The sequence below is a fragment of the Neoarius graeffei genome, chromosome 5, assembly GCF_027579695.1.
Source record: "Neoarius graeffei isolate fNeoGra1 chromosome 5, fNeoGra1.pri, whole genome shotgun sequence".
In the NCBI taxonomy this organism is placed as follows: domain Eukaryota; kingdom Metazoa; phylum Chordata; class Actinopteri; order Siluriformes; family Ariidae; genus Neoarius; species Neoarius graeffei.
Genome location: NC_083573.1, coordinates 56,007,693 through 56,033,702, shown reverse-complemented (window position 1 = coordinate 56,033,702; position 26,010 = coordinate 56,007,693). Strand labels below are relative to the sequence as shown.

The 26,010-nt window shown below is 42.3% G+C and overlaps 1 protein-coding gene across 2 annotated transcripts; it reads left to right on the top strand.

The window, feature by feature from the left end:
- The first annotated feature begins 2,878 nt into the window (after nt 1–2,878).
- Nucleotides 2,879–19,851, top strand: abcd3a (ATP-binding cassette, sub-family D (ALD), member 3a). 2 transcript variants are annotated; one of them, XM_060922112.1, is made up of 23 exons: nt 2,879–3,024; nt 3,486–3,519; nt 3,816–3,914; nt 5,039–5,127; nt 5,657–5,726; nt 6,138–6,235; nt 6,341–6,464; nt 6,560–6,616; nt 6,706–6,848; nt 6,952–7,021; nt 7,115–7,184; nt 7,280–7,377; nt 7,729–7,820; nt 8,131–8,222; nt 8,303–8,375; nt 8,478–8,541; nt 8,854–8,931; nt 10,971–11,036; nt 11,130–11,219; nt 11,333–11,452; nt 11,558–11,662; nt 13,064–13,120; nt 18,975–19,851. In XM_060922112.1, exons 1-23 carry the CDS (start codon nt 2,915–2,917, stop codon nt 19,050–19,052), a joined length of 1,977 nt encoding a protein of 658 aa, XP_060778095.1. In that variant the 5' UTR covers nt 2,879–2,914; the 3' UTR covers nt 19,053–19,851. The 2 variants fall into 2 exon arrangements, with proteins under 2 accessions (XP_060778095.1, XP_060778094.1); XM_060922111.1 differs by having other exon boundaries at nt 3,483–3,519.
- Nucleotides 19,852–26,010: the final 6,159 nt, after the last annotated feature.

The window sequence follows — 26,010 nt, the reverse complement described above, 5'->3', positions numbered from 1 at the left end:
TTCTATTCATCAGTCCTGTGTTTTTCAGGAAACTACATAAATGGTTGAAACAGACTCTCCTGTGTTTAACTGTAGTATGCTCTGTAGACTGAGCTGGATTTGTTAGCACTCCAAACTAACACATACAACTATTTTTTTTTTTTTTAATTTTTTAAGGGATTAATCCAGTGGGTTTTTTTTTATTATTGTTTAGTTTTTAAGAGGAACACAACTATTATTTATTTTTTTTAAAGGGATTAAGCCAGTTTTTTTTAAATTATTGTTTAGTTTTTAAGAGGAACAGGAATGATTCTTTTGGAATATTTTTGATTGTGTAAACAAGTCTTTTCAGGTCACTTTTGTGAAATGAAGTGATAATTTAAAAAAATGTCTTTATGTCATCTCATTATCTCTAGCCGCTTTATCCTGTTCTACAGGGTCACAGGCAAGCTGGAGCCTATCCCAGCTGACTACGGGCAAAAGGCGGGGTACACCCTGGACAAGTCGCCAGGTCATCACAGGGCTGACACATAGACACAGACAACCATTCACACTCACACCTACGGTCAATTTAGAGTCACCAGTTAACCTAACCTGCATGTCTTTGGACTGTGGGGGAAACCAGAGCACCCGGAGGAAACCCACGCGGACACGGGGAGAACATGCGAACTCCGCACAGAAAGGCCCTCGCCGGCCACGGGGCTCGAACCCGGACCTTCTTGCTGTGAGGCAACAGCGCTAACCACTACACCGCCGTGCAGCCCACTTATATTACATACTGTATGCTAATAATACAGAGGAACAGTGAAGAAGACCTAAAATGAATACTTCAGTGACTTTTTTTTTTTGTCCATGCAGCTGAAGCCGATTCATCAGTTCCACTTAAATCCTCTCCTGCTTGGATATCATACAACAGCATCCTGAATCAGATACAGGGACTTTTGTATGCTTGTATTACATCTCATCTCATTATCTCTAGCTGCTTTATCCTGTTCTACAGGGTCGCAGGCAAGCTGGAGCCTATCCCAGCTGACTACGGGCGAAAGGCGGGGTACACCCCGGACAAGTCGCCAGGTCATCACAGGGCTGACACATAGACACAGACAACCATTCACACTCACATTCACACCTACGGTCAATTTAGAGTCACCAGTTAACCTAACCTGCATGTCTTTGGACTGTGGGGGAAACCGGAGCACCCGGAGGAAACCCACGCGGACACGGGGAGAACATGCAAACTCCACACAGAAACTAAGGCCCTCGCCGGCCACGGGGCTTGAACCTGGACCTTCTCGCTGTGAGGCGGCAGCGCTAACCACTACACCACCGTGCCGCTCCTGTGAAATGAAGTGATTAAAAATATTTTTAAAATGTCTTTAATTATTTTCTTGGTTAAATAAAGATATATTAGTAGTAGTAGTAGTAGTATTGTTGCTGTTGTTGATTATTATTATTGTTGTTGTTGTTTACAATTTTGTGATACTGCTTTACAGGACTTTTTTTTTTTTACAGATGTCTTCAGTCAACAAATGCAAAGACAATGAAATATTTAATGATCGTTTTACCATACACAGCAATAAGTACTCATACAGCCTCAGTTAAAGCTGCAACTGTCCTGAGTCCCGCTACAAAATCCAAACAGACCTAGTTACAGCCTCTGTAGGCTGCTTAATAAATTATGTTTGTAATATGGTTTACATGGTATCTTAAAACATAAGTTATTATAATATATACTCGTTTAAAGAAAACTTTTATTGAATAATTTGGTCTGAAGGAGTAAAACTAACCATATTCCAGGTTGTTCGAGGCTATTTATATCACGTTTGCTGCTAAACACTCTCAAAAGTGAAAGTGCGAATCGCAAACGTGACATTATTATTATTTATTATTATTATATACGACTGTAAATGTCTGATAATATTATTGTCATGTTAATATTTGTCCCAGCGGCACGGTGGTGTAGTGGTTAGCGCTGTCGCCTCACAGCAAGAAGGTCCGGGTTCGAGCCCCGTGGCCGGCGAGGGCCTTTCTGTGTGGAGTTTGCATGTTCTCCCCGTGTCCGCGTGGGTTTCCTCCGGGTGCTCCGGTTTCCCCCACAGTCCAAAGACATGCAGGTTAGGTTAACTGGTGACTCTAAATTGACCGTAGGTGTGAATGTGAGTGTGAATGGTTGTCTGTGTCTATGTGTCAGCCCTGTGATGACCTGGCGACTTGTCCAGGGTGTACCCCGCCTTTCGCCCGTAGTCAGCTGGGATAGGCTCCAGCTTGCCTGCGACCCTGTAGAACAGGATAAAGCGGCTAGAGATCATGAGATGAGATGAGATGATGAATCGGCTTCAGCTGCATGGACAAAAAAAAAAAGTCACTGAAGTATTCATTTTAGGTCTTCTTCACTGTTCCTCTGTATTATTAGCATACAGTATGTAATATAAGTGGGCTGCACGGCGGTGTAGTGGTTAGCGCTGTCGCCTCACACCAAGAAGGTCCTGGGTTCGAGCCCCGGGGCCGGCGAGGGCCTTTCTGTGTGGAGTTTGCATGTTCTCCCCGTGTCCGCGTGGGTTTCCTCCGGGTGCTCCGGTTTCCCCCACAGTCCAAAGACATGCAGGTTAGGTTAACTGGTGACTCTAAATTGACCGTAGGTGTGAATGTGAGTGTGAATGGTTGTCTGTGTCTGTGTGTCAGCCCTGTGATGACCTGGCGACTTGTCCAGGGTGTACCCCGCCTTTCGCCCGTAGTCAGCTGGGATAGGCTCCAGCTTGCCTGCGACCCTGTAGAAGGATAAAGCAGCTACAGATAATGAGATGAGATGAGATGAGATGAGCTATTTGTCCCAGAGACACTCATATGGCCGCGAGAGGGCGACCGCGAGGCTCCTGTGCTATTTTCCCAGCATGCACCTGTTACTTCAGCCTGCCGCCTCGCCGCAGTAAGAAACATGGCGGCCGTCAGTAAATACTTAACAGCAAAGAATTCCTCTATAGCTGGCGGTGTCCTGCTTGTTCTCTATCTACTGAAGCAAAGACGAAGGTCCTCCAGACTGAACAGGTGCGTAACGCGTTAGTGGACCTTTATCCCCCCCACCGGCAGCTAGAGAGCAGAGTTAGCTTAGCTGTGTCACGCTGACCTGCAGCAGACAGACAGACAGACAGACAGACAGTGAGAATGCTACGCTCAGCTCCTGCGGCCGTCACTGCCCCTCAGTGCATCTGTTCAAATCCTTCGTGACTGATTCATTTCATTTCCATCGCGTGTCTGTGAGACGACTTCAGAGATCTGTTTATATATGCATTTTTATTCTCAGTGTCCAGTAGTAGAAATGGCTCATGGACTAAATGTTTCAGCAGGCCATCAGGAATGTGGCACACTGAAAGAAAACACCACTCGATCTCAAGTTTACGAACATTTTTTCCTGCCAAATAATTATACATAGCATGCATGTCTGTCAAGAGAGGATTTGGTCGTTGCCTAACATTTTCTTTCTCTCTCTTTCAATTCTAAAACAGCAGAAAGGGTTCATCAGATCTGATCTTAAGCGATGAAGTAAGTCATCTGTTTGTGGAACTGTAATTCAGACTGTGTAATTAAAGCGATTGTGTGTGTGTTTTAGGGCTTCTATATAAAAGCATTAGTTCAATGTACCATTAGTATGTTTTCAGTTAAACATACAAAAAGTAATGGTGTCTCAAATGTACATGTTTAACATGAGTATAGTCTTGGGTTTGGTAGTTTTGTGATATTACAAAAAAGTATTGAAAACTGGCTCCGACTAAACGCTTCTTACTTTTTTTTTTTTTTTAATTCTTATATTCTAATTTCTTTTCCCCTCAAATTATCAGAAAGATCCTAAAAAGGATCGGGCAGCTGTGGACAGAGTGTTTTTTGCCCGAGTCACACGAATACTCCAGATCATGATACCAAGAATCTTCTGTAAAGAGGTGAAATCTTCAGAAAAATGTGTTTATACTGTCAATGCAATTAGCATGCTGTGCAAGTGTAGTGGAAAAAGATGGTACTTAGTGATGGCTTGATAAGATGAAGGTGTAACTTCACGTTGAACACACACAAACATCGGTTGGTGTTCCTTTTTATAGTATCGACTCTTTTACATCTGCATCTAAGCATTTGATTTTATTTTTATATCAGCACTAGAGTTACTTGAAAGGTTTATTAGCTTCTCCCCATGCCTGCATTTAATGCCATTTCTGTTATGGTGCATGACACACACATTTAAGCAAGCATGATGTGTGCATGTTTTTTTTTTTTTTTTTTAATTGTTTCTCCTCAAAAATGTAACAGGTTTGTTTTGCCTTCATAAATAATGTATACCGATCAGCCATAAACATTATGACCGCTGACAGGTAAGAAGAATAACATTGATTATCTCATTACAATGGCACCTGTCAAGGGGTGGGATTATTAGGCAGCAAGAGAACAGACAGTTCTTGAAGTTGATGTTTTGGAAACAGGAAAAATGGGCAAGCGTAAGGATCTGAGCAACTTTGACAAGGGCCAAATTATGATGGCTCGATGACTGGGTCTGAGCATCTTTAAAACAGCAGCTCCTGTGGGATGTTCTGTGCAGACTCATTGATTTCGCACGGGACATGAAGGCTAGTCCATGTGGTCCAATCCCACAGAAGAGCTACTGCAGCACAAACTGCTGTAAATGCTAATGCTGGCTGTGATAGAAAGGTGTCAGACTCAGAACACACAGTGCATCTCAGCTTGCTGCATGTGGAGCTGCATAGCCACAGAGCGGTCAGAGTGCCTGTGCTGACCCCTCTTTCACCACCGAAACTGCCTCCAGTGGGCAAGTGAGCATTAGAACAGCACACCTTCAGGTCTTGTGGAGTCCATGCCTCAGCAGCTCAGAGCTGTACAAAGGGTTCTGGCTGAGCAGCATAAATAGGAATGCAAAAAAAAAACCAACCCTTGACCTTTTCGCTTACGTTATTCTCAACACTGGCTACAGTGTATGTCAAAAGTTTTGCTTGCTTTCTCATCATTATTGAGTGCAGCCTGTAGTTTTTAAATGTACTGTTTTTTGTTTTTTTCATAGTCCTGGTACCTGATCTTGATTGCAGTGATGCTGGTGGCTCGGACCTACTGTGACGTTTGGATGATTCAAAATGGCACAATGATTGAAAGGTTGTATCCTAATGCTTATTTGGTGTGATTTAGTGAAAAGTAATAATACTTCGTAATACTGATCTTAATATTTAGATAGCAGATGTAGTTATCAAAAGTTTTGAATTTCTTTTTTTACATCTTTCACAGTGGTATCATTAGCAGAGATATCACACTGTTCAAAAGGCACTTTTATTCCTACATTACAGTCATACCAGGGGTAATGTTTCACCATGTGGTTTTGGCTGTGAAAATATTTCAGACTAATAAATGTGTGAAATTGTGCTTTTGACTTGGTGTCTGTCAATTTGCTGATTTCAATCAGTAATATTGATGAAATAAGACTTGCATTATTTGAAAATGGCAACTAATATACTACTTAGCTGTGTTGGTTTCTCACGCTGAAATACAGATCTCCTCTGATGGTGTTTTTTTTTTTTTTGGTCTTCACACCCACAAGACAACAAGTCTTTGCATGGCATTGACTGTTTTCAACCAGTTTTCCTTTTTAAAAATGTTCTCTTTCTTTTGTGCATGTTGTGGTTTACAGTGCAATAATTGGTCGCGCTACAAAAGATTTCAAGAAGTATTTGTTCAACTTTATGAGGGTCATGCCCGTTGTAAGTCTCTCTCTCTCTCTTTTTTTTTTCAATACTACTTAGATATAACTCAAAATTCCAGAGTGCTCTGTGTTTTTAGTTTAATTATTTTAGTTTTCCTTTTAGTAAGAATGTAGAATGTCAGAGGAGAACTGGTCAAATATATCAAATTACTTTAACTGCTTAACAGTCTAAATTAAGTATGTCCTTTCAACAGATAAACAACTACAGTGTTTGTGTGCTTAGTAGAGTTCTAGTGTACTAACAGATAACTGTACATTTTCCATCTTTTTGTTGTTGATGTGATGTAGTTGCCTTAATACAGAATTTGAATGTTTAGTTTCACATCGCTAAATGTTTTTTTTCCTCCTGCTTCTTTGCGTTTGTATGAAAATGAATAGTGGACACATCAGATGCCTTTCTGCCCTGTAGATCGCCCTGGTGAACAACTTTCTGAAGTTAGGACTGAATGAACTGAAGCTCTGTTTCCGTGAAAGGCTAACTAAACATCTATATGAGGAGTATCTGAAGTATGAATCAGATTGTGTGTTTGTTTATTCACTAGAGTCATGATTTCAAGGCCAGATTTGTCCCAGGGTCTTATATTTCTGCTTTCTTGCTCCTAATAATTTCAGAGGATACACCTACTACAAGATGGGAAACCTGGATAACCGAATAGCCAACGCTGATCAGCTGCTGACTCAGGATGTGGAAAAGTTCTGCAACAGTGTGGTTGACCTGTACTCCAATCTCAGCAAAGTACGAAACATTTTAAACACTGCATTGTAGTTATGATAACGATGATGTACCAGCACATCAGCTGAAAAAGGTTCCAACCGTATTTTCTCTTTTAGCCTCTTCTTGACATTGGCCTCTACATCTTTAAGCTGACGACTGCTATCGGAGCTCAGGTAGGATTAAACTCGTTCTCGGAGCACATCTGGAAAAGATGAATCGCATGTCTAGCAGTGACTGCATGTAATGTCATCCCTGCTGTCAGGGCCCTGCTTCTATGATGGCCTACCTGCTGATCTCAGGCCTCTTCCTGACGAGGTTGAGGAGACCCATTGGAAAGATGACAGTCACTGAGCAAAAATACGAGGGCGAGTACCGATACGTCAACTCCCGGCTCATCACCAACAGGTGACCTGAAAGCTTTCAGTGCTGAATCCAAAAGTATATATCTCATTGTCACAAGGTCAGAGCTTTTTAAATTCATTTTTACTTTCCTGGTGGTGTTCCTTAGTGAGGAGATTGCGTTTTACAACGGAAATCTCCGAGAGAAACAGACGATTCACAGTACCTTCAAGAAGTTGGTGAGAACTACCTCAGCTTTTATCACATATTGAATTCTTCAGATATTGGAATTATTACTGAATTGTAATTTTCTTAATGTACTTTGCCCTCAGGTTGACCACTTGCACAATTTCATATTTTTCCGCTTTTCCATGGGCATGGTAGACAGCATTATTGCCAAGTGTAAGTTAAAACTTGTGAACAGATGCTTGTATTAATACAGCCAGTCTCGTTAAGCCCAGTGTGAATGTTAACACTCTGTTTTGTCTCGTGTACAGACTTGGCCACGGTAGTTGGTTATTTGGTTGTGAGCCGACCGTTTCTAAACCTGGCACATCCACGGCACCTTCACAGCACACATGCGGAGCTGCTGGAGGTGAGTTGCTTTAGCTCACGCATGGTTTTAAATGTATTAATGAGCTGAAAAACCGATGTGGCTTTATGTAGGATCTACTATTCCGGTACAGCATTTATATTATTTTAACTTCAAAACTGAATTTTTTGCACAATATGAAAAGGAGTGTCGAATCACCCGCAGGCATATTAATCTCATCTCATTATCTCTAGCCGCTTTATCCTTCTACAGGGTCGCAGGCAAGCTGGAGCCTATCCCAGCTGACTACGGGCGAAAGGCGGGGTACACCCTGGACAAGCCGCCAGGTCATCACAGGGCTGACACATAGTGAATAAATACCCAGTGTGTCCTCCATGCTTCCTTGTTTTGTAGGATTACTATCAGAGTGGCCGTATGCTGCTGCGCATGTCACAAGCTTTGGGAAGGATTGTGCTTGCTGGTCGAGAGATGACCAGACTCGCAGGGTAATGTTATTTCTTACTTATATTTTTGAGTCGTGTGTTGTATTCAAATTGCACCATTCTAAAGACAAGACAGTCTTCATTTAGGTGTTGCAATGACTGTCTGCAGGTGTTGTCTGATTTTAGGTTTGAGTTTGAAAGGATGCAGGACAAATCCAAGGCAGACTACATTGCAGTGTTAATTTAAAATATGAGCAGTTAATGACAATCTAATTTTATAATCAGCAGTTTGGAGACTTTATGCCTTCATGTATCTTCATGCTATTACTGGATGATTTTTGAAGCTTAGCGGTATGTTGTCGCACTCCCACAGGTTCACCTCCCGTATCACGGAGCTGATGAAGGTCTTGAAAGAGCTGAACATGGGGAAGTATGAGCGCACCATGGTGTCTCAGTCAGAGAAAGGTGAGCTCTCCTCAGTGTTGAAGCCAAAATAATGAGAAGGCATTGCCTCATATTAATCTTACAGAATGTCCCATTTCCAGATGCAGACACCTTAGAAAAAACAATCCTGGTCCCTGGCAGTGGACGGATCATATTTATGGACAACATAATCAAGTACTCATTAATCCATTCTCTGTTTCTGCCAAGTTTGTCAGGTTACTCTCAAATAGATTAACATAAGTTTTGTTTTGTTTTTTATCCGGTATTTTTCACCAGGTTTGAGCATACACCCTTGGCAACACCCAATGGAGATATTTTGATTAAGGACCTCAGTTTTGAGGTACTCTTTGTCTCTTTGTATTCATTATTTACAGAAGATTTTTATATTTTGCATAAATGTGATTTGATGTCATTATTATTTGTCTCAGTTTACAGGGTGGAAAACATAAAGGGATAGGGTTTTTGTTTTTTTTTTAAATGAAAAATTGTTCACTATAACAGTCCACATTACATTCCAACAACAAATGTTTATGCACAGTAACAGTGCAAATTGTAATCTGTGGAATATCACGAAGAATATTTTTGCTGACTTTTATCTACGTATGTTCACACAGATTTTGACTGAACACTTACTAAGTTTGTATGTTTTCAGGTGAAATCTGGCACAAATGTTTTGGTGTGTGGGCCCAATGGCTGTGGAAAGAGCTCACTCTTCAGAGTGCTTGGAGAAGTAACTATTTGAATTTAAAGAATGTTAAAATTATATTTGTGTTCCTCATTCTCCTTATGTGTCATATTCAGAAAAAAAACAAGGCCTTTGTAATTTTAAGTCTAATATGTTTGCAGCACCATGCATATTAGATTATTATACAGTGGTGCTTGAAAGTTTGTGAACCCTTTAGAATTTTCTGTATTTCTGCATAAATATGACCTAAAACATTCATCAGATTTTCACACAAGTCCTAAAAGTAGATAAAGAGAACCCAGTTAAACAAATGAGACAAAAATATTATACTTGGTCATTTATTTATTGAGCAAAATGATCCAATATTACATATCTGTGAGTGGCAAAAGTATGTGAACATTTGCTTTCAGTGTCTGGTGTGACCCCCTTGTGCAGCAATAACTGCAACTAAACGTTTCCGGTAACTGTTGATCAGTCCTGCACACCGGCTTGAAGTCGTGACCTTGGATTAAGGTCAGGACTTTGACTTGGCCATTCCAAAACATGAACTTTATTCTTCTTTAACCATTCTTTGGTAGAACGACTTGTGTGCTTAGGGTCGTTGTCTTGCTGCATGACCCACCTTCTCTTGAGATTCAGTTCATGGACAGATGTCCTGACATTTTCCTTTAGAATTCTCTGGTATAATTTAGAATTCATTGTTCCATCGACGATGGCAAAACAGGCCCAAAACCATGATACTACCACCACTGTGTTTCACAGATGGGATAAGGTTCTTATGCTGGATTGCAATGTTTTCCATTCTCCAAACATAACGCTCCTCATTTAAACCAAAAAGTTCTATTTTGGTCTCATCCGTCCACAAAACATTTTTCCAATAGCCTTCTGGCTTGTCCACGTGATCTTTAGCAAACTGCAGACGAGCAGCAATGTTCTTTTTGGAGAGCAGTGGCTTTCTCCTTGCAACCCTGCCATGCACACCATTGTTGTTCAGTGTTCTCCTGATGGTGGACTCATGAACATTGGCTAATGTTAATGTGAGAGAGGCCTTCAGTTGCTTAGAAATTACCCTGGGGTCCTTTGTGGTTGACCACTGCTGGGGAGGGTAACAATGGTCTTGAATTTCCTCCATTTGTACACAATCTGTCTGACTGTGGATTGGTGGAGTCCAAACTCTTTAGAGATGGTTTTGTAACCTTTTCCAGCCTGATGAGCATCAACAACGCTTTTTCTGAGGTCCTCAGAAATCTTCGTTTGTGCCATGATACACTTCCACAAACGTGTTGTGAAGACCAGACACTGATAGATCCCTGTTCTTTAAATAAAACAGGATGCCCACTCACACCTGATTGTCATCCCATTGATTGAAAACACCTGACTCTAATTTCACCTTCAAATTAACTGCTTATCCTAGAGGTTCACATACTTTTGCCACTCACAGATATTTAATATTGGATCATTTTGCTCAATAAATAAATGACCAAGTATAATCTCATCTCATTATCTCTAGCCGCTTTATCCTTCTACAGGGTCGCAGGCAAGCTGGAGCCTATCCCAGCTGACTACGGGCGAAAGGCGGGGTACACCCTGGACAAGTTGCCAGGTCATCACAGGGCTGACACATAGACACAGACAACCATTCACACTCACATTCACACCTACGGTCAATTTAGAGTCACCAATTAACCTAACCTGCATGTCTTTGGACTGTGGGGGAAACCGGAGCACCCGGAGGAAACCCACGCGGACACGGGGAGAACATGCAAACTCCACACAGAAAGGCCCTTGCCGGCCCCGGGGCTCGAACCCAGGACCTTCTTGCTGTGAGGCGACAGCGCTAACCACTACACCACCGTGCCGCCCAACCAAGTATAATATTTTGTCTAATTTGTTTTGTTTAATTGGGTTCTCTTTATCTACTTTTAGGACTGGTGTGAAAATCTGATGATGTTTTAGGTCGTATTTATGCAGAAATATAGAAAATTCTAAAGGGTTCACAAACGTTCAAGCACCACTGTACATATCCGCAGTCTCTGTGAATCTTTGTTATATGAGAGAATGTTAATGTGTTAATTTTCCTTCAGCTGTGGCCTCTCTTTGGTGGGACCTTGACCAAACCTGATAGAGGGAAGCTGTTCTACGTCCCTCAGGTACGATTCCTGAAAAATAATTGCAAGCAGCACCAGCAGTGTGGGACATGTTTGTATAATAATTTCCTGTTTTCATATTTGGGTCACTTTTAGAGGCCTTACATGACACTTGGATCACTGAGGGATCAGGTGATCTACCCTCACACCTTTGAAGACCAGAAGAAGAAGGGCATTTCAGATCAGGTCCCAGAGAACATTATAACAATTGAGAAATGGCTGCTTCAAACGTTCTCTTCTCAGTCAGAACAATCTATTGTGGTGTTTTGTCTCAAGAACGTGATTTCTTTTTGTAATAGGTGCTGAAAGAATACCTGGACAATGTGCAGCTGGGGCACATCCTCGAGAGAGAGGGCACCTGGGATGCTGTTCAGGACTGGATGGATGTTCTCAGTGGTGGAGAGAAGCAGAGGATGGCAGTAAGCAAAGAAACAGTTCCATAAAATACAAGCATGACCTTTCATACCAACTTTATATGACCTGAATTTAGACACCCTCAGCCAATAAGACTTTGTTTGCTGCAGATGGCTCGCTTGTTTTATCACAAGCCTCAGTTTGCTATTCTGGACGAGTGCACCAGTGCTGTGAGTGTGGATGTGGAGGACTACATCTATAGCCATTGCAGGAAGGTAACAAGGCCCATCAACACATACAATGTCTTGCAAAAGTATTCATCCCCCTTTGTGTTTGTCCTGTTTTGTCACATTACAAGCTGGAATTAAAGTGGATTTTTGGAGGGTTAGCACAGTTTGATTTACACAACATGCCTACCATTTTAAAGGTGAAAATTGTTGTTTTATTGTGACACAAAGAATAATTAAGATGAGAAAACAGAAATCTGGATTGTGCATAGATATCCCTCTCTAGTAGCTTTAGCAGTATGTTTAGGGTCATTTGTCCTACTGGAGTGTGAACCTTCATCCCAGTTTCAAACCTCTGGCTGACTCAAACAGGTTTTCCTCCAGAATTGCCCTGTATTTAGTGCCATCCATCTTTCCTTCAGTCCTGACCAGCTTTCCTGTCCCTGCAGATGAAAAATATCCCCACAGCATGATGCTGCCACCACCATGCTTCACTGTAGGGATGGTGTTCTCAGGGTGTTGGGTTTGCGTCACACATGGCATTTCCCATGATGGCCAAAAAGATCAATTTTAGTCTCATTTGACCAGAGAATCATATTCCATGTGTTTGGGGAGTCTGCCACATGCTGTTGGGCAAACTCCAAATGTGTTTTCTTAAGCAGTGGCTTTTTTCTGGCCACTCTTCCATAAAGCCCCACTCTGTGGAGTGTACGGCTTAAAGTGGGCCTTTGGACAGGTACTCCCATCACCACTGTGGATCTTTGCAGCTCCCTCAGTGTTATCTTTGGTGTCTTCGTTGCATCTCTAATTAATGCCCTCCTTACCTGGTCTGTGAGTTTTGGTGGGCAGCCTTCTCTTGTCAGGTTTGTAGTGGTGCCATCTTCTTTCCATTTTGCTATAATGGATTTAATGGTGCTCCCTGGGATATTCAAAGTTTGGGATATTTTTTTTATAACCCAACCCTGATCTATACTTCTCCACAACTTTGTCTCTGACCTGTTTGAAGAGCTGCTTGGTTCTCATGTTGCTTGCTTAGTAGTGTTGCAGAGTCAGGGTCCTTCCAGAACGGTGATTTTATAAAGACATCATGTGACACTTTGATTGCACACAGGTGGCTCTTAATCAACTAATTATGTGACTTATGAAGTGAATTGGTTGGACCAGCTCTTATTTAGGGGTTTCATACGAAACGGGATGAATACTTATGCATACTCCAGATTTCTGTTTTTTCATCTTATTGTTTGTGTCACAATAAAACAACAATTTGTACCTTTAAAGTGGTAGGCATGTTGTGTAAATCAAATGGTCCTAATCCTTCAAAAATCCATATTAACCCCTTCTTGTAATGCAGCAAAACAGGACAAACACCAAGGGGGATGAATAATTTTGCAAAACACTGTACACTCAGCATCTTTTATGAGACACTGATGACCTGTATTTTCCTGGCAGGTGGGCATCACTCTGTTCACAGTCTCTCATAGAAAGTCTCTCTGGAAACACCATGAGGTGAGCTGCACTTTGTTGTTAGCATCTAAATAGTTTCTTATTTGTTAAACCGTTGTCTGTATTAAGACGTTCCAGTCTGTCTCTCTAAGGCCTGTTTTATACTTTTGCAACCTGAGCACATTGTGTGGCTGGTCGCGCAGGTGCCTGTCATAATACTTGCACATAATGTGATCATGTCCACTAGAGGGCAGGAAATGGAAAATTGGCTTTAAATTGACCGTAGGTGTGGATGTGAGTGTGAATGGTTGTTTGTCTCTATGTGTCAGCCCTGTGATGATGTGGTGACTTGTCCAGGGTGTACCCCGCCTCTCACCCATAGGACCCTGCACGGGGTAAGCGGTTATGGATAATGGATGGATGGATGAAAGTCGGTCTCAGGTTTCACCTCATAAAATGTGGTCACGATAATACTGACTCACTACTGTTATCCCCTGCTGGCCAAAAGGCCCGAAGGGGGATTACGTCATGGCGATTTCCGTCCGTCCCGGGAATGGTGCTCACATTCTGAAATCAATTCCTCTCACAGTTTTTGGAGGAATTTCACAAAACTTGGCAGGATTCTTTGTTATGTCAGTAGTACACATATTGCAATTTCATTCAATTCAGTTGCATTCTACCAGAGTTATGGCATGGTTACCAGCGGGGAATATTGTGCTCTCAGAGCACTCTTGTTTACTTATGACTTCTAAATCATTGATACTGTGCTGTTTGGCATTAAAGATAACTGAATAGAAGGCAGTTTGGGGAGTCAAAGAAGAGGGTAGAGATCACCATACCGTATTAGGCATGTAACAATTGTCAAGACCACCTGGCTCAACGGTGGAGTGACATGAATGGGGGTGGACCACACCAAAAGTATATTTCAACAAAAGTAATTGATTGATTACACAAAAGAGAGGCATGTAGTGTAAGTCAGCATATGAACATGTATGCAGATAGGTAAAACAAATGAAGGGAGAGCTGTCAGCACCGCACAGTGCAGAGACAGAAGGACAACTCTCAGTCATAAGCACCAGGCTCCTTAAAGGGATCCTCCAGCAGTTTTTCTCTTAAACTTGTGTTAAAAGTATTCGTAGATTTCAACAATCAAACATTCATTTTTGGAGACCAAATAGTGTTCTAGAAAAATACATTTTTATTAAAATACCAGACTGCGGAAGTGATGTATGCAATGACATGGCTTAGTGGAAGCTTGGAGCAACTCGGCTGTTTATATCCTTTGCTTACATTGTGGTTTTGCTAGTAGAGTTCGAATGAATCATCTAATGAGACGCTTTCATCTCCCAACAAAGAACACAGGATGAGCTTGTCTTCGAAGACAGCTGTCTCTGTCTGGACTTCAACACTGACTGGTTCATCTGTTTGCACAGCAATATCCCTCTTTCCGGTCAATTCACGTTCCTAGCACATAAATGACTAGTGCTGTGAGAGCACAATATCCCTCGCTGGCAATTATGCCATAAGTCTGGTAAAAATGTGACTGAATTGAACAAAATTGCAATAATGCGTATTACCAACATGACATAAAGAATCCTGTCAAGTTTTGTGAAATTCCTCCAAAAATTGTGAGAGCAGTTGATCTCAGAAGGTGAGTACCCTTCCTGGGACAGACGGACGGACATCGCCACAACATAATCCTCCTTCAGGCCTTTCGGCCAGTGAGGGATAATAAAAATTGTGAAGGAAGTTGATTTCAGAAAGCAAGGACACCTTGATGAAATTGCCAAAGTACAAGTTTGTTAATGATCAAGGGCATAACTCTGGTAAAAATTTGCCCAAGTTAAACGAAATTTCAATATGCGTATAACTGTCAAATAACAAGGCCTTTTGCCAAGTTTGGTGAAATTCCTCTACAAGTTGTGAGAGGAGTTGATTTCAGAAGGAAAGCGCACTCATTAAATTGTCAAAGTATAATTTTGTTAATCAAGGGCTGTAACTCTGGTACAACCCCAATTCCAAAAAAGTTGGGACAAAGTACAAATTGTAAATAAAAACGGAATGCAATGATGTGGAAGTTTCAAAATTCCATATTTTATTCAGAATAGAACATAGATGACATATCAAATGTTTTCGGCATTCTTCCGAAAAAGAGAGAAAAAAATGGAAAAAGGAAAGCATTTTTCCATCATTTTTCAGGATGATAATGCATCTTGCCACAGAGCAAAGAGCACTAAAACTTTTTTCAGGAAAGGCATATCAACTCAATGACATGGCCAGCAAACAGTCCGGATCGCAATCCAATTGAAAATTTATGGTGGAAATTGAAAAAAAAAAAAAAAAAGGTCCATGACAAGGCTCCATCCTGCAAAGCTGATCTGTCAACTGCTATACGAGAAAGTTGGAACCTGACTGATAAAGAATATTGTTCTTCATTAGTGAAGTCCATGCCTCAAAGAATTCAAGCTGTCATAAAAGCCAAAGGAGGTGCAACAAAGTACTAACTGTGATGTTTTTTTGGTTCATGATACCATAATTTTTTCCTCATCATTGAGTGATTCCATAATTTTTTCCTCTACTTGATCTTAAAAAAACGTGCCATTAATTACAACAATTTCAAAGTTTTTGAGGTACTGTATATTTTATAAAGCCAGAATGTTCAGCTGTTAAATAAAATTATTTTGTGTCATATCTATGATTTTTTTTTTTTTTTTACTATAAAGTAAAACAGCTGAACATCCTCCAAGAGTAGTGATTCCATATTTTTTGCCAGGGGTTGTAAAAGAATTTAGAGCATCTGCTTGGGACACACCCTACCATAGATTGGCAACCTACCCAGGGTGTATCGTGCCTCTCACTCAAAGTCAGTTGGGATTGGCTGCAGCTTCCCCTGTGACCGTGATAGCTAAGCAGTGTACATAATGGATGGATGGATGTTTGGGACGCACCTCGGCTTTCAGCGTTTATTGTCCTTGATGTTGAAATTGTAAATGTAACATGCCTACAAACAACAAAATTGTAGGCAACAAGAGACTTATATGCTGACATTCATTCACTTACATCCCCGATTCCAAAAAAAGTTGGGACAAAGTACAAATTGTAAATAAAAACGGAATGCAATGTGGAAGTTTCAAAATTCCATATTTTATTCAGAATAGAACATAGATGACATAAATGTTTAAACTGAGAAAATGTATCATTTAAAGAGAAAAATTAGGTGATTTTAAATTTAATGACAACAACACATCTCAAAAAAGTTGGGACAAGGCCATGTTTACCACTGTGAGACATCTCCTTTTCTCTTTACAACAGTCTGTAAACATCTGGGGACTGAGGAGACAAGTTGCTCAAGTTTAGGGATAGGAATGTGAACCCATTCTTGTCTAATGTAGGATTCTAGTTGCTCAACTGTCTTAGGTCTTTTTTATCGTATCTTCCATTTTATGATGCGCCAAATGTTTTCTATGGGTGAAAGGTCTGGACTGCAGGCTGGCCAGTTCAGTACCCGGACCCTTCTTCTACCGGTACGCAGCCATGATGCTGTAATTGATGCAGTATGTGGTTTGGCATTGTCATGTTGGAAAATGCAAGGTCTTCCCTGAAAGAGACGTCATCTGGATGGGAGCATATGTTGCTCTAGAACCTGGATATACCTTTCAGCATTGATGGTGTCTTTCCAGATGTGTAAGCTTCTGAACCGAGCGCTGATAACAACTTGGGTCGTCCTTCTCCTCTTTAGTCCGAATGACATGGCGTCCCTGATTTCCATAAAGAACTTCAAATTTTGATTCGTCTGACCACAGAACAGTTTTCCACTTTGCCACAGTCCATTTTAAATGAGCCTTGGCCCAGAGAAGATGTCTGCGCTTCTGGATCGTGTTTAGATACGGCTTCTTCTTTAAACTATAGAGTTTTAGCTGGCAACGGCGGATGGCACGGTGAATTGTGTTCACAGATAATGTTCTCTGGAAATATTCCTGAGCCCATTTTGTGATTTCCAATACAGAAGCATGCCTGTATGTGATGCAGTGCTGTCTAAGGGCCCGAAGATCACAGGCACCCAGTATGGTTTTCCGGCCTTGACCCTTACGCACAGAGATTCTTCCAGATTCTCTGAATCTTTTGATGATATTATGCACTGTAGATGATGATGATGATATGTTCAAACTCTGCAATTTTACACTGTCGAACTCTTTTCTGATATAGCTCCACTATTTGTCGGCGCAGAATTAGGGGGATTGGTGATCCTCTTCCCATCTTTACTTCTGAGAGCCGCTGCCACTCCAAGATGCTCTTTTTATACCCAGTCATGTTAATGATCTATTGCCAATTGACCTAATGAGTTGCAATTTGGTCCTCCAGCTGTTCCTTTTTTGTACCTTTCACTTTTCCAACCTCTTATTGCCCCTGTCCCAACTTTTTTGAGATGTGTTGCTGTCATGAAATTTCAAATGAGCCAATATTTGGCATGAAATTTAAAAATGTCTCACTTTCGACATTTGATATGTTGTCTATGTTCTATTGTGAATACAATATCAGTTTTTGAGATTTGTAAATTATTGCATTCCGTTTTTATTTACAATTTGTACTTTGTCCCAACTTTTTTGGAATCGGGGTTGTAAATCGCTTTCAGACATGTTTATGCTTATTACAGAGGGGAAGTGCATTCCACTGAGCTCTAGCGCTGGGCCATTTCTGGGAAATAAGAGTTTCGGTCATGGCGACAGCGTGTGTATGTCAGCCTCGGTTCGGAGGTTTCAGTTTCAAAAACTGTAAGGGTAGAATAATATAAAGTACAGACACTTGGTATATTTTACTTCTGTGATATATTATTTTTTTTTTTTACTTCTGTGATTGTTCATTTTTGGATTACGCTTCATTTTTGTGGCTACTGCCTCATAGAGTAAATGTATATGCTATATTTACCGTATGGACATGGTATCAGAAAACAATTTTATTTATAAGCAGTAGCCACATGTACCCATAGGGTATCCCTTTTTTTTTTTTTTTTTTTTGTGCGATATTTTCCTTCATATTCATCATAAGTGCTACCGGACGACGTTTGTTTTGCCTGGCAACCTATCCCCCCCCCCTTAAAAAGAGAGCTCCAATTTCTTGTTAAATCTGTTTGTACACTCAATTGCACAACAGCTGTATCCCATTTTAGAGCTTCTTCTCATGTCAGCTACACGTAATCCAAATAAACCAGGCCGTAGTTAACTGTTTTTACTGCAGATTTGTTAGCTAGCTCAGGAAAGTTACCCAGGGTGGACGTCGAGGAGACAGAGCAGTTCCCATTCAACCATTCACACCTATGAACAAACTAGAGTAGCCAGTTAGCCTAACCGCATGTCTTTGGATGCTGGGGGAAACCGAAGCACCTGGAGGCAACCCACACAGACACGGAGAATATGCAAACTCCACACAGAAAGGCCCCCATCGGCCGTGAAGTTCGAACCCAGGTTTTGTTCCCCTTGGGGAACAAAATTTAGTCCTTTTGTTGATTTTTCCTGTTGTAACAATTTGTTGTGGTGGTTTGTCCTCTCTCACATTGTCACATTTCAGTTCTGTATGATGTTTTGGTAGTCATGGTTGTTTTGATGGCAGGCCAGATGAGCTACTACATCCTTGACATTCTGGTTATACAGATGAGTAGTGATGTGACCGAAAACAAAACAAAGACACAGGAATGTATTTAGAAATGAAGGGATAGAAAACTAGACTTTAAGCGTCATTCAGTCAGCATTTGCCTAAAGCAAAACACTGTTCGGACTGTGGAGGTCAGATGTCAGGATGTTTTGCGCTTCTCTACGCAGTATTACTTTTCACCCATAGACCCCCCTCTCTGCATCTTGATATAGATGCGCAGTGGTATAAACCAACTTTTTTTAAGCCTTTGTTTGTTTGTTTGTTATAGTACTACCTCCACATGGATGGAAGAGGAAGCTACGAGTTCAAACCCATCACTTCAGAAACAGTGGAGTTTGGCTCTTAGAGGCATGGACAGCTGCACACACAGCCCCAGATGGGACATGTAGTAGAATCAAGGATTTTGTTTTTAATCTCTTGTAACGTTTCTTTTTGTTTCAACACTACAGATCTGTCTTCCATAATTGTATAATTTGTAATTTAAAGCGTGGTCCGATTTTACCGGACAGCCACTAAATGAGAATAGTGAATGGGCTAATCCTAATGAAATGTGTTCATTTATTTATATGTGAACTAAATCATGTTTTAGGTTAAATCATGTTATTGGAATTAGCCTGTGTGGTTCTCTATATGAAATCAATGCCAGTGAACTGATCGCTGCTGTTTAATTATGATTCTTGTAATGGTAGTATACTAATGAGGCTTTTTTTTTTTTTTTTTTGACACCAGGAGAATATAAAATGGTTATTGTTATAAAATGTCCATCTTCTAAGTGGCCTTAGTACTTACTGTAGTGATGTGTGAGAGGTCTGTTGTGTGGCCCATGTAAGATGGTTTAATGGACCTGTTTTTCTAAGCCGCTTACCTTCAAGGGTAAACGATCACGGGGTAGATTGCACTGATTTACTGATTTGTGAGCCAAAACGCCTTGTACTACTCCCTGTCTGTAATTAGCTAATGTTTTTTTGTTCCAAGCAAAACACAATGTTTCCCCATGCTGTTGTTTAATGACTAAAAGATCCCTGTAGACCTCTTGGATTTTGTACACAAAAGACTGTAGAAATCGAGTAAACCAGAACCACAAAAAGTTCATAGATCTACAATGTACTCACTGGTGCAAATTGCATTAAAAATAATTCTGGATATTTTTTTTCCTTTCTTTTTTTGTGGTGGTGGTGTGCTTTCTGTGGGTTGCACTGGAGGGGTGATTATGATTAACCGTGCCTCAGCTGTTGACACACTGGAGGATTATGTTTAATGTGGGTGAAGGGTTGATCAGGTCACACCCTCTTTTACCTTTTTACCCTTCCTAGAAAATAACAGTACTTGGACCCTTAATTTCCTCCTGTTTTCTGATTATTTATAATTTTTTTACAATCTTCTGTGAACCTTCTGAAGTTGAAGTCAGCAGCATGGGTATCCACATGTCACTAACTTTGGATGTATATATCTTTTTTTTGTATGTTATGGAAGTGTATTGCAGCCACACCAGAAAAACAATCAGTCTCGAAGAAGAAAACATGAAAAGAAGAAACAATATATTTTTCACGTTATAACAAACTTTTCACATTATTATCTGTAACCGCTTATCCTGTGCAGGTTTACGGGCAAGCTGGAGCCTATCCCAGCTGGCTATGGGCGAGAGGTGGGGTACACCCTGGACAAGTTGCCAGGTCATTGCAGGGCTGATCACGTTGTTATAGTGGTGCTTGAAAGTTTGTGAACCCTTTAGAATTTTCTATATTTCTGCATAAATATGACCTAAAACATCAGATTTTCACACAAGTCCTACAAATAGCTAAACAGAACCCAGTTAAACAAATGAGACAAAAATATTATACTTGGTCATTTATTTATTGAGGAAAATGATCCAATATTACATATCTGTGAGTGGCAAAAGTATGTGGTGTGACCCCCTTGTGCAGCGATAACTGCAACTAAATGTTTCCGCTAACTGTTGATCAGTCCTGCACACCGGCTTGGAGGAATTTTAGCCCATTCCTCCATACAGAAAAGCTTCAACTCTGGGATGTTGCTGGGTTTCCTCACATGAACTGCTCGCTTCAGGTCCTTCCACAACATTTCGATTGGATTAAGGTCAGGACTTTGACTTGGCCATTCCAAAACATTAACTTTATTCTTCTTTAATCATTCTTTGGTAGAACGACTTGTGTGCTTAGGGTCGTTGTCTTGCTGCATGACCCACCTTCTCTTGAGATTCCGTTCATGGACAGATGTCCTGACATTTTCCTTTAGAATTCCCTGGTATATTTCAGAATTCATTGTTCCATCAATGATGGCAAGCCGTCCTGGCCTGGATGCAGCAAAACAGGCCCAAACCATGATACTACCACCACCATGTTTCACAGATGGGATAAGGTTCTTATGCTGGAATGCAGTGTTTTCCTTTCTCCAAACATAACGCTTCTCATTTAAACCAGAAAGTTCTATTTTGGTCTTCTCCATCCACAAAACATTTTTCCAAGGCCCCAATAGCCTTCTGGCTTGTCTACATGATTGTAACAAGTGTTCTAGGTGGGTGGAGCACAGAAGCACGGCAGGCCAGAACTGAGTTCTCAAAAAACTCTTTTATTACAGCTTTTCAGCTTTACACTATACACACATGCACGCACACAAGTCCAGATTGGGGAGAAGCTCCCTTCCCCCGCTCTCCCTTCCCCCGCTCTTCCGCTCTCCCTCTCCTCTTATAGGGCGCGGTTACTGGGGAAGACACACAAACACAGGTTAATTCCCGTCAGGTGCAGTGATTCCGCCACTTACCTTCCCTGACTCCGCCCTCCACAGACCGCCACTTGACCATGCCCCTGCTGCCACATACCCCCACCGCCCGACTCAGGCCGGGCAGCCATCCGGCCTGCAGCTGACTCCCCCCCCCCCCCCCCCCCCCCCGATGGGAGAGGAAGTCCGCCACAACCATCTGCGCCCCCGGCCTGTGGACCACCTCGAACTTAAACGGCTGGAGGGCCAGATACCAATAGGTGATCTGCGCGTTGGCATCCTTCATGCGGTGGAGCCACTGCAGGGGCATGTGGTCCGACCAGAGGGTGAAAGGGCGCCCCAGCAGATAGTAATGGAGGGCGAGGACCGCCCGCTTGATGGCGAGGCATTGCTTCTCTATGGTGCTGTACCTGCCCTCGCGCACCGACAGCTTGCGGCTGATGTACAGCACTGGACGGTCCTCCCCCTCCAGGGACAGAACAGCCCCCAGCCCTCTGTCCAATGCGTCCATCTGTAAAACAAAGGGGAGAGAAAAGTCAGGGGAGTGTAACAGTGGCCCCCCATACAGTGCAGCCTTTACCTTAGCCCGCTGGCATTGCTCCGTCCACTGGACCGGATCTGGTGCCCCCTTTTTAGTGAGGTCAGTCAGCGGGCTGGTGACGTCCGAATAATTAGGTATAAACCTACGATAGTAGCCAGCCAGCCCCAGGAACTGCCTCACCCCCTTTTTGGTCTTGGGCCTCGGGCAGGCCGCAATCGCTGCTGTCTTATTGATTTGGGGATGCACCTGCCCATTGCCCAAGTGGAAGCCCAGATACCGTACTTCCACCCGCCCAATCGCACACTTCTTCGGGTTGGCTGTGAACCCCGCTCGCCTCAGCGACCCCAGGACGGCCCTCAGGTGTTTTAGGTGCCGTGGCCAGTCATTACTATAAATAATAATGTCATCTAGGTATGCGGCCGCATAGGTGGCGTGGGGGAAGAGGACCCTATCCATAAGCCGCTGGAACGTAGCGGGCGCCCCAAACGGAAGTGTGACGAACTGGTGTAAGCCAAATGATGTGGAAAAGGCCGTTTTCTCTTGGGATAGTGGAGTCAAGGGAATCTGCCAATATCCCTTTGTCAAATCCAGTGTCGAATAAAAACGAGCCATGCCTAGTCGATCGAGCATCTCGTCAATACGAGGCATTGGGTACGCGTCAAATTTAGATACCACGTTGACTTTTCTATAGTCCACACAGAACCGGACCGACCCGTCGGCCTTGGGAACCAAGACCACCGGACTGCTCCAGTCACTGTGGGACTGCTCCAGTCATTGTGGGACTCCTCGACGATGCCCATTTTGAGCATGGCCTCGAGTTCTTCCCGAACCACCTTTTTCTTGTGTTCGGGCAGTCTGTAAGGGCAGCTGCGCACTACCACCCCTGGGGGCGTCTCAATGTGGTGTTCTATGAGGTGGGTATGGCTGGGCAGGGGCGAGAACACGTCAGAAAATTCTGTTTGCAAGCGGGCGACCTCCACGAGCTGGGTCGGGGAGAGGTGGGCTCCACAGGGGACCGGAGTGGTGGGTGATGCCAATTTTCCCTTTAGAACCTCTGGCCCCAGCTCCGCCTTCTCTGGAACCACCAACACCAACGCCACGGGGACCTCCTCGCTCCAATGTTTTAACAGATTGAGGTGGTATACCTGTAACGCCCCACCCCTGTCTGTTCACCTCACCTCATAGTCGACATCCCCGACTCGCCGTGTGACCTCAAAGGGTCCTTGCCACCTGGCGATTAATTTAGAGCTCGATGTGGGCAATAACACGAGTACTTTGTCTCCCTGTGTGAATTCCCTAAGGTACGTGCCCCTGTTGTACAGGCGGACTTGACGTTCTTGAGCCTGCCGCAAATTCTCCTGGGTTAGGTGTGCGAGTGTGTGGAGTTTTGCGCGCAGGTCAATAACGTATTGAATTTCATTTTTGCTCGGGGAAGGTCCCTGTAGGTATCATACCGCCATCTTGTGTCAGAACTACAATTCCCAGTCCACTTCCGTGTGACTTACGTCACGCGTGGGCGGGATCATCTACGTCATCATACAAGGAAACATAAAACAATGGGACAACGCTTCCATCTTTGCTCTCTCACGTCTGGCTTCCGATGGATCTGGATGTATAAAGAGGCGCGCTCTCCACCCCAAAAAGACGTCTTCTTTCTTGCAAGATCCATCACTCAGCGCGATTTTCCTTCTTACCCTTGGCAAAGGTAAACTCTAGAGTCGCGCGATCTTTAAACTCAACCTGAGTTACAACCGGTTTACTTGCATTAGAAGTGACGTCACGACTGCAGCCCAGGCAGTTAAAAGTTAAGAAGCGATTGAATCCTTTTTAACTCAAAGCGCTGTGCATCTTATTCTGATCAGAGACTTTTCCTCACGATCGCTGAAACTTTCGGACCAAGAACCCTCTGTTTTCCACGGGAACCACCCAAGTGCTCCGCTGGACCCGAAAGTTTTCTGCGCCTTCATCACGAGCAGCTCACGTGCTCCCACGGCGAGGCCTGAAGCTACACCGGCGAATAGTTCTTCATATCTTGCTAAAGGCAGGATTAAGTAAGATTTTGGCATTTGGGCATAATTAGGATAGTCTTAGGAATTTGCTTTTATTTGAAATAGTGTGAATTTAAACCCAGGTTTATTGTTACACTGTTGAACACGCAGCGTGTTGATTTATTTTGGTTCTATGTTCTCTCAATTGTTTAATAGATAGGCTGCGCATGCTTCTCTCTTTTATTCTTTACTACTAACATATAGTTCTCATTATTATACATCTTGATGTCATTAAGATTTCAGTGGATTCAGTATGGTTATGAGCTAGTGGGTTAGCTACAGCTTCGCTTTTGTCTGCTTAGCAACACAAAGCTAATCAAGGCCTACCATGTGCTCAGCAAGCCATCAGGCCTAACAAACACACTTTAGCTAGGCTATAGGGCCTTTCACAAACACATACTAGCAACACAAGGCTAATCTAGGCCTCCACCCCGTGTAGTTAGCTACACGAGGCTAAACACAGAGCTAATCCTTTGTTCTGTTTAGATAACATTCTTTTGTTTAGCTACCAACAAGCTAGGCCTCCACCACGTGTAGTTAGCTACACGAGGCTAAACACATGGTCAAGTCCTTCACACTCTCTCTCTCTCTCTCTCACACACACACACACACACACACACACACTTCACTGCTTGTATATATTGATTTATCTTTTTATCTTTGTATAATAAATTCATTTATTAAACAAACTGTGTTTATTTGTGTGAACAACATCTGAAGTCCCCAATTTTCTCAAAGAATTCAAAAAGGGTGCAAATGTTATATAATATGGTAAGTGATCTTAATAATTTGGAAATGTACCATAATTTAGCTGTTTGGTAATTTATTATTAAGCACCAGGATTAATGGTATGATTCACTAAATGATTCCCTAAATGATTCATTGAACAATTCCCTAAATGATTCACTAAATGATTCATTGAACGATTCACTGAACGATTCACTTCAAATGAGAGTGATTCTATGGTATGATTCAATTCAAACGAGTCAAATTAAATGATTCAATGGGATTGATTCATTTTAATTATTGACCTTCAAAATTTAATGAGACTGATTTAACGAGATTGATCACTTAATATCAATAATTAACTGATTGCACCCACAGTTAAAATGGTGCCCCGTGTGAGGCGATTGGTTTGTTGACTTCTGGAATATTGTTCAACAACAAATAAACTCAGTTAATTCAACTGCTAAGGTATATCCCCAGGTGTGTTAAAACGGATAACAGTAGTGTGATAACCATATCACCAATACTCATAACCTATTCAACTTAGGATAAGAGAGCATTTCCAAATAAACCTTCATAATTAATTACATAGTTAATTAATAATGATTAAATTAATAATTAACTTGATTAATTATCTAGCATCCAGCCTAAGTAAAATGGCATCCCCCCATGTCTCAAAAATGGAAGACAACGCTCAAGACGTGTCTCTCCTTGAGGTCATCGCAGGCCTCCTTCACTGCTCTGCCTCCGGAAAGGCAAACATTAAGTACACGAGTGAGAGTGAATGCCAAAACAACTTAGATAACTCAAACAAACATATGAGAGATCCAAAAAGAACAACTATTAGTGTCCAAGCGGCACTAGGTAAGCTATTCCTATCATACTTCCAAGATGCTGATTCAGAAATCAGATGCCTGCGCGGAGAGGTTGAAAGGCTGACCACCAGCAACGCCAAGCTGACAGCCGATAATAATGATTTACATAGGGAGCTTGAGCTCTTGAAGACCTCCCTTGATTGCACCAAACGGCTAGAGAAAGCCAAAATGGTTGCTAAGAGGGCTGCCCAGGAGCAGACCCCCCAAGAGCAGCGCGAGGGGCGTGAAAGACCCCCAACAATGCGCCAAAGCTCAGAGCGGGAAGAGGCGTCCGAACCGGACACCGTAAATGATCTGGTCGAGGACCAGACACCCCGCCAAACTCCATCAACTCGCTACACGACTCCGTCGTCGTCTAGCCAGGATGGAGCTGCC